Here is a 7,701-nt window from a genome sequence, read left to right as displayed (position 1 = left end):
CAGCCCCCATCCTCCCCGGCGCCCGACACCGCGCCCATAAAGCTGAGTGGGGAGGCCAATTGGAGAGGCAAGGACCAGGGACAGCGACTGCGGGAAGGGGGTTGTCATCACGTCCACTAGGGGAGCAGCGAGCCTTTGTTGGGGACAAGGGTGGACGGGGCCTTGGCAGCGGCAAATCGGCTCTCCCGGGCTGCCCAAACAATTGGGAGGCCAAGCCCTGGATGGTGGAGGGGGCGGGGCGATAGCAGCCGGAGCCTGAGTTCGCTGCGCCCCCTGCTGGCCGATCAGCAGGCCAGTAGTCCTCGGAAGGAGCGCTATGGAAGGACCCCGAGTCATCCGTTAACATCCGCTCTCGGTACACTGGGACTGAGGCATACACAGGTGAAAGGCTGGCCGAAGGCCACAGAGTCAAAGTGGGCTAGAATACATGGTTCCAGACTATCAGGGGCCTTTCCTATAGTGACCCACATTCTCTCCTTTGGGGCTAAACCCTCTGCCCCTCCTTCCACACACGGGGTGGGATGCCCGGCCCCTTCTGATCTGGGCAGCTGGCAGCCATCCTTTGGATAGGGAGCAGAAAACGAAGTGTCCACCAGGGCTAAACTCTGGAGGCTGTGGAGTAAGTAGGGTGGGTGGGGCGGGAAAGGGCCTGCAGGGCTGGGGCTCAGCCAGCCTTTAGAGCAGCACAGAATCCAATTGTGTCACATGGTGGCCCCTGCCTGCATTATCCCAGCTGCCTGGGTCTCATCTTAACTTGGGGCAGGTGGTCAGCTCTGAGATCTACCCAGGAGCCTGCCCTCAGAAGCCCAGCTCCTGCCCGATTCTTCAGCTGGTCACAGGCCTGGGCCTGCTCAGAGAGAATAAAGCACACCAACACGTCAGCCCAGTTTCACACTGTTGTTTGACACAAGATCACAAGCACCGGCCATGCCCCAGCCCAGTCCTAGGACTCTGACAGGGTTCAGAGCGTCTGGCCTGGGCTGACCAAAGGCCCCTTTCGTTAATGCGGAGGGAGGGGGACCTTGGCTGTGCCTGTCACCACCCAGGTCAGGGTAGTGCCCCATGCAGCCTCCCCACCTCCACGAAGGCCTCCACACAGCGGTCGATGTCCTCCTCGCTGTGCACTGCTGAGATCTGCACCCGGATCCGGGCCTTGTTCTTGGGGACCACCGGATAGCTGAACCCGATGACAAAGATGCCTGGTAAGGCAGAAAGGGTCAGCCTGGGGCTCAGCGGAGCCAGGCAGGCTTTGAGGGACATGACACACGGGTCCTACTTGCTTGACGGTCACAGAGGGCAAGGGAGGTGCTCAAGGTCTCGCAGACATGCGACCGCGTCACAGCCTGGGATTTTCAGCTTGGACAGACAGCAGGTTTAAAACGGGCGGTAGGGTGAAGGTATGGGGGAGCGTTCACAGTTTAGGGGTTCCCTTCTCTTTTCTCTTAGGACCCCTGGCTGGTCCTCTTGTCCCAGTTTCCTTACCTCTCTTTAGCATGTCATCTGCCATGCAGGAAGCCAGCCGGGCATCACCCAGCATCACAGGGCAGATGGGGTGATTGGCTCCCAAGATGGTGAAACCAGCAGCCTTCATCTTTCTGCGGAAGCTGTGGGGCACAGCTGGGTGTCACAGGTAGCCAGGGGGCTGTGGGGCGTTCACACCCACTCCTGCTGGGCATGTGATCCAAGATCTGTGCCCAAGTCTGCAGGATGGACCAAGAGAGACAGATGCAGACCCAGAGAGGCAGATGGAGAGACGGGCAGAGAGACAGGCAGACCAAAACGGCGGGCAAAAAGACAGGACTGACAGGGCGGGGAGACACAGCATCGTTCTCAGAGAAATGCACCAGGAAATGGAGGGAAAAGGCAGAGGCAGAAGAGGGAGGGGGGCGGGCGGGCAGCTTTTGGCTAAAAGGGCTGAATCCCGGTGCAGTCTGCTGGGGACATGCTAGGGCAGAGGCAGAACCCGTAGGCATGGAGCTATGGGCCTGGGCGGGCACACAGGGGCAGCTCCCCGACCCCAACCTGCCCCACCCCTGCCAGGGACCGCACCGTTGGGTCTTGGCCGCCATAGACTGGACGATGGCATTGCTCTCCATGAGCAGGTCCAGGGCCTTGGAGGCACAGCCGGCGACAGCAGGGGGCAGGCTGTTGGAGAAGAGGTAGGGCCGAGCGCGCTGCCGGAGCAGGGACACCAGGGGTTCAGGCCCTGTTGTGTAGCCCCCTGAGGACAAGGGCAGGGACGGAGGTGGGAGTCAGAGGCCAGGTGCCAGAGCCTACCCTCCTGAGAGGATGGTCCATGCTGCTCTCTTCCCCAAGTCTCTCCTCACCACCTTCCCGGAGACCCCTCCAGGGCTCTGCATGTGGATAAGGGGACCTCAGAGGCACAACCCGACAGGTACCTGAGGCTCCACCCAGTGCCTTCCCCAGCGTGGAGTTGATGATGGTGACCTGGTCCGTCACACCCAGCAGCTCATCCGTGCCCCTGCAAGGGAAGCTACTACTGTCACCACTGGCTGCCTGAGTTCCCCGGGGATCACGCGTTAGGGGCTGGCTTCCTGGTTTCCCACCCGCCCTTAGAAGCCTGACCCAAGGCCCCGGGTGATGCATGCTCCCACCGTCCTGTGGCCCCCAGGAAGCCAGTAGCATGGCATTCATCCACAAAGACCAGGGCACCATATCGAGAGGCAAGGTGGCAGATCTCCTGCAGGGGTGCGATGTCACCATCCATGGAGAAGGCCCCATCCGTGGCCACCAGGCGCAGTCGATGCTTCTGCAGGGAAGAAGACGTGGACAGGTGATGGCTAGTGTCTCACGTTGTGCCAGTCTACCCATTCTCTGTGCCGCTTCAGGCTCTAAGAGCTCACCTTGCCCGGTGTCTGGGACAGAGGTAGGCACATAAGCATACTGCGCTGGGGCTGGAACATCCCGTCCCTCCCCTGTGCCTCTCTGAGCCTTGCCCACCTCTTCAGGGGCAGTCCTGGTCAGCGAGAACAGCTCAGTCTCCTCTCCGAGAGGGAGGGTGGGGCAGGGCAATTTCTATCCCTGAGCTCATCTCACCTATATGCCTAGCAGGCCCTGCCACACATAAGGTGCCAAAAGTCAAGGCAGCATGGTACAATGGAATAAAGCCTCGGGGCCAAGGGATTTGGGTTCGGATCTTAATTCACCGGTGGGGAGGCTGAAGAGCTGGGCAAGAGCCCAGTTCTTGCCTCTGTTATCCCTGGGCCTTGCCCCACCTGGGCCTCATCCCACCTGGGCCTCCTGCAGCTTGGCCTCCAAATCAGCCATGTCCAGGTGGCGGTAGCGGTACTTATGGGCCTTGCAGAGACGGATGCCATCAATAATGGAGGCATGGTTCAGCTCGTCCGACAGGACTGCATCCTGGGGGGTCAGCAGGGCCTGGAAGAAGGCAGTTGGAGGAGAGCTATCACCCAACCACCTAGGGGCTCTCCCTCCCCATGTCTACCTGAGTCAAAATTTCATTGCCATCCAGGGCACTCCTCTGGACAGGGAGGCAAGGAGCCCCCATCTGCCTCGATCTGGGTCCCCGGGGCCCCACGACTGGGCCAGACCGGGGCCCTGCTCCAGTGAGAGCAGGGGAGAACATGTTCGGTGGGTCCCTGGCCCCTGCTGCCCCCAGCCTTCCTGCTGATGTAGGTTATCCCCCCAGCGCCCTGCAAGCTGGCCCCACGAAGGCCCCAGGATTCCTCCTAGAGCACCTACCTGGCCCAACCTTAACCTCCGTAAGAAACGGGCACTGGAGCGGCTAGGCATGGCGCTGGCATCCTGCCAGGTTCTGCCCTGTCCACTCCCAAGCCTTCCACAGCCTAGCAGTCCTCACCAACTCCCACCTGTGGCCCCCTCACACCTCAAAGAGGCCAGCGTTGGCATCAAAACAGCTAGGGTAGAGGATGGCATCCTCCCGCTGGTGGAAGCGGGCTATCTTTGCTTCTAGATCCTTGTGGATGCTCTAAAGAAACAGAGCGAAACAGGTGTTAATGCCCGCGGGGTCGCACGAAACGAGTTCCGGGCTCCCTTCACTGCGAGGGTTCCCCCAGAGCCCTTCCTGTCCCCCAGACAGGACCCTGGCGGGTGGTTCTCACTGAGGAATCAGGGACTCCCTAGCTGTCCCTTCCTGGTTGGATCGTTGTAACCGGGGTCTCATGTGGAATTATGGGTGATATTGGCAAGGGAAGAGGTCTTCCCGACCTCAAACTAAGTGCCTTTTTTGGTTGCTTAATGGCAAAGAAAAGGATTACGTAGGTTCCTGTGGGCCTCGGCTTTTTATATTTGAAAGCTGTCCAGTCTGGGTGAGGGTTTTGTTGGAAAGTGCCCTGGCTGGGAGTTAGGAGTTCTGCCTCTGATAATTGATTTCACTTCACCCTCCCCTTGCGCAGGAGATGGGTAATAATAATCAATAATCTTGAGCCCGGCCACGTGGGTTAAAATCCCATTTTAACAGGTGTGTGCCCTCGGGGTAAGTCATTTAACTTCTCTGGGCCTTAGCGTCCTCATCTCTGTAACAGAGGCAAGAATATCACCCGTCACTTAACGACTGTCAGGAGTATTGATAACGAGTGAACACCTAAGCGCTGTTTCGCATTTACATATGTTTATTTTGTAACATTCACAAAATAAAATAGTCCACATTTAGGGAGCACTGGTATGTGCCGGGCACCGTTGCAGGCATTTTTACACGCAGGTGGGAAAAGGGATGTTCGGAGAGGTCAAGTTGCTTTTGCAACAGGACAGAAGCCCGAGCCCGGCCTCTCTGGTGTAGGGCACCAGGCTGCGAGAGGGCCCAGGGCCCTGGGATGAGCTGAGCTGGCTAAATGGGCCCTGCTGACTGTGGGAAGCAGACGGTCGGGGTCAGTGCCCAGCGCTGGGGACAAGGTACCCTCCAACCCCCGCAACAGCCACTGGGTACCTGGGTCCCGCAGATGAAGCGAGTGGAGCTAAGGCCGGCTCCGAACTCCTCCAGGGCCTGCAGACCTGCCTGGATCACCTCGGGGTGGCTGCTCAGGCCCAGATAGTTGTTGGCACAGAAGTTAAGGATTCCTGAGGTGGAAGAAGGTATGGACACAGCAGCTCAGGGCAAGAAAGGGCTTAGAAAAGTGTCAGTGCCAGGCCCTGGGGACTCAGGAAACGAACATGGATTCACCCTTGAGGAGGCAACAACCACACAGTACGATCCATTCTGGGGCAGGACGGGAACTAGGGGCCCCTAGGAAGTACCAATAGCCACAGGACAGGGAGGGTCAGGAAAGGACTCTCAGAGTGGTGCCTTGAAGGGTAAGAAGTTGAAACTCTGGTTCTGAATCACATTCCACCCAAGGAGGAATGTAGCCCTACCTCACTGGCTTCTCCTGTCCCTGAAAACTACCAGCAACCCCCTTATCTGGGCCTTGGTTCCCTCGTGGGTAAAAAAGGGCTGGGTCAGGTGCCCTCTGTGGACCTCAGACTCTACACAGTTGACTTTGCTACCTGGTAAGAATCACATGCCTAAAGTGGGGGGGGGGGGGCGAGGGGGGGGTGTTTCTGAGACATCAACTCCTGAATTATAAACCCGGAAGTGAACACAGCTGGCATGAGGGGGACACTGAGGTCCATAGGGGGCGAGGCTCATTCAGCTTAGGAGATGAGAACCTGTGCCTCCTAACTTTCCCATGTTTGGACCTGCCCCAAGCTTCCCCTGAGGGGAAGGCAGAGATCTGGGGGGACCTCAGTCTACAAATGAGTACAACAGCACCAAGGATCCAGGCCGATTTCCTGAGCAGAAGGCAGGCTTGGGAAATTATTTGTAACCAGCACCCACCTGGGTCCTGGCACAGACAAGATAGATAGCGACTACCGGTTAGACAGAAATGAGGGAGGTGCCTGGGTGGCTCAGTTGGGTGAGCGTCCGAGGCTCTTGGTTTCGGCTCAGCTCAGGATCTCACAGTTCATGGGATTGATTCCCGCACTGGCTGGGATTCTCTCTCTCCCTCTCTCTGCCCCTCCCCGACTCGAGCACACTCTCTCAAAATAAATAAATTAAAAAAAAAAAAAAAAAAAGGAAATGAGGAAGTCCCAGTGGACGAATTCATGGTGTGGCTTCTGCAGCAGCCCTCAGGCCCCTCGCTCGCTGTGACTCTGGCCAGGCATTTGGCTTCTCTGACCCATTAAGTGACCTTCCAGCTCCAATGTACCAGAGGACCTGGACCAAAGCCCAGCTCTGCCTGCAGCTAGCAAGGGCTTTGGGGCAAAGCCATTTCATATCTCTGAGCTTCAGATTCTTTGTCTGTAAAATGGGATTCGTTATCCCCTGTATCGGGGTTTGCAGGAGCCCACGTGCTGAGCAGTTGGTAGAGGCCAGCACAGGACAGCAGCCCCAGAAACGCAGGGCTTCTGGCCCCACCTTCCCTCCACCCTTCCTTGAAGCAGCCAGGTGGGAACCAGCTAAGTGTCTCTCTTTTTTTTCTCACGTCCTCACAGGACTGGGCCTCACTCCAGTCCCACCGTCTGAGTCAAAAAGGTGCTCAAGGGCAAACCACCCTCCTCCGCGTAAACAGGCTTAACTGGGTTAACACCTACCACTGGGAAGCCGTAAAGTCAGCCTGATAGGAAAGGCGCCAGTGGCTACGTGTGCAAATACTCCCACCCGCCCACTGCCTTCAGGCCCTCCATTCCAGCGCTGGCCTCGCAAGGGCCTTCGAACACCCAGCCGGGTCCGAAGACTCGCAGGCGGGGAGGGGGGGTTACCTCCGGAGACACCGTCCACGTGGATGCGCGGCCCCTGACGGGACGTAATGACCCGCTCGCTCTTCCAGGTGCCAGCCCCGCGGATCGCTTCCAGCTCCTCCTCCAGGACGCCGCGCAGCTGGGTCAGCGCCGACTGCGCGCGGCGGCCGCGGGGGGCTGCGGAGAGACCAGCGTGGAGGAGGCGACAGGCCCACATCGCGCCTGCTTCACCCCAGCACGCCAGCCCGTCCAAGAGCGGCGCGCAGCGCTGGCGCCGCCTGGTCACGTGCCCGGGGGCTGGGCCACAGCAACCAATCGGAGCAAGAAGGCTGTTAAAGGGGCGGGGAGACGGGCCCAGGGATGGGTGGGGGCGGGGCCTGGCGGGATCCGCAGAGGATGAAAGTGGATTGATGTGTAAGTTGAGACTGGAGCGCTCCTTGTGGGGGAAGGGGAGGCGCCTCCGCGGAGGGTGGCGCGTCATGGGCCCAGCCCACCAGACCCCCCCCCAATCCCAAGTCCCATTCCCTGCCTACACACCCACCGCTTGGAAGGAAAGGGGGGTGCACTCTGGACCCCAAAGGCAAGAGCCTAGAAGCAGGCTGAGGCACGCTCTGTACTCTGCAGCCCAGTCCCCCGGTCCCTGTCGACCTCTTGGAACCCTCTTCCATTCTCAGGTGCAAACGTCCCCGGATTTCACCCCTGCTCGCCCGCCCCATTGCTCCTCATTCGCCTCCAGCCTTAAAAAGGAGGAAAAACGCACCAACGAGGTGTTTTCATTTTTCGATTTTATTTTAAAGTTTTAAAATTACAAAGACAGCAAATTCTTCCCGGCACAAATAACACTTGTTTAAAAAAGGGGGGGGGGAGGGCGTTTGACCACGCGCAAGGACGCGTTTTCCTATTTTATTAAAAATAAAAGAAGACTGTACAGGTTTTTTTCTCCCAGCTCCCGGGTGTGAAACGTTAAGTACTAGCCCTAGA

At 58.5% G+C, this 7,701-nt stretch overlaps 1 protein-coding gene across 2 annotated transcripts; it reads right to left on the bottom strand.

Moving 5' to 3' along the window:
- Positions 1–883: 883 nt before the first annotated feature.
- Positions 884–6,958, bottom strand: GCAT (glycine C-acetyltransferase). 2 transcript variants are annotated; one of them, XM_047066836.1, is made up of 9 exons: positions 6,742–6,957; positions 4,928–5,058; positions 3,869–3,970; positions 3,253–3,399; positions 2,616–2,770; positions 2,400–2,482; positions 2,050–2,221; positions 1,483–1,604; positions 884–1,199 (listed from the first exon to the last, which is right to left on the bottom strand). In XM_047066836.1, the coding sequence occupies exons 1-9, from the start codon at positions 6,935–6,937 to the stop codon at positions 1,048–1,050; spliced, it is 1,260 nt and encodes a 419-aa protein (XP_046922792.1). In that variant the 5' UTR covers positions 6,938–6,957; the 3' UTR covers positions 884–1,047. The 2 variants fall into 2 exon arrangements, with proteins under 2 accessions (XP_046922792.1, XP_046922793.1); XM_047066837.1 differs by lacking the exon at positions 884–1,199 and adding an exon at positions 1,244–1,356 and having other exon boundaries at positions 6,742–6,958.
- Between the last annotated feature and the right edge of the window lie 743 nt (positions 6,959–7,701).

Source organism: Lynx rufus, unplaced genomic scaffold, assembly GCF_022079265.1.
Source record: "Lynx rufus isolate CCGP_SWC_20201006 ecotype Redwood Valley unplaced genomic scaffold, mLynRuf1.p SCAF_7, whole genome shotgun sequence".
NCBI lineage: Eukaryota > Metazoa > Chordata > Mammalia > Carnivora > Felidae > Lynx > Lynx rufus.
The sequence above is the reverse complement of the archived record's forward strand: the minus strand, read 5'-3'. Positions and strand labels throughout refer to the sequence as shown.

Bases quoted from the DNA above. Each gene is read 5' to 3' on its own strand.
- GCAT (XM_047066836.1), bottom strand. From the start codon at position 6,937: ATGTGGGCCTGTCGCCTCCTCCACGCTGGTCTCTCCGCAGCCCCCCGC. The intron at 5,059-6,741 runs GTAACCCCCCCT...CTTCCACCTCAG, and splicing joins CGTGGACGGTGTCTCCGGAG to GAATCCTTAACTTCTGTGCC. The intron at 3,971-4,927 runs GTACCCAGTGGC...CTGTTTCTTTAG, and splicing joins GCTTCATCTGCGGGACCCAG to AGCATCCACAAGGATCTAGA.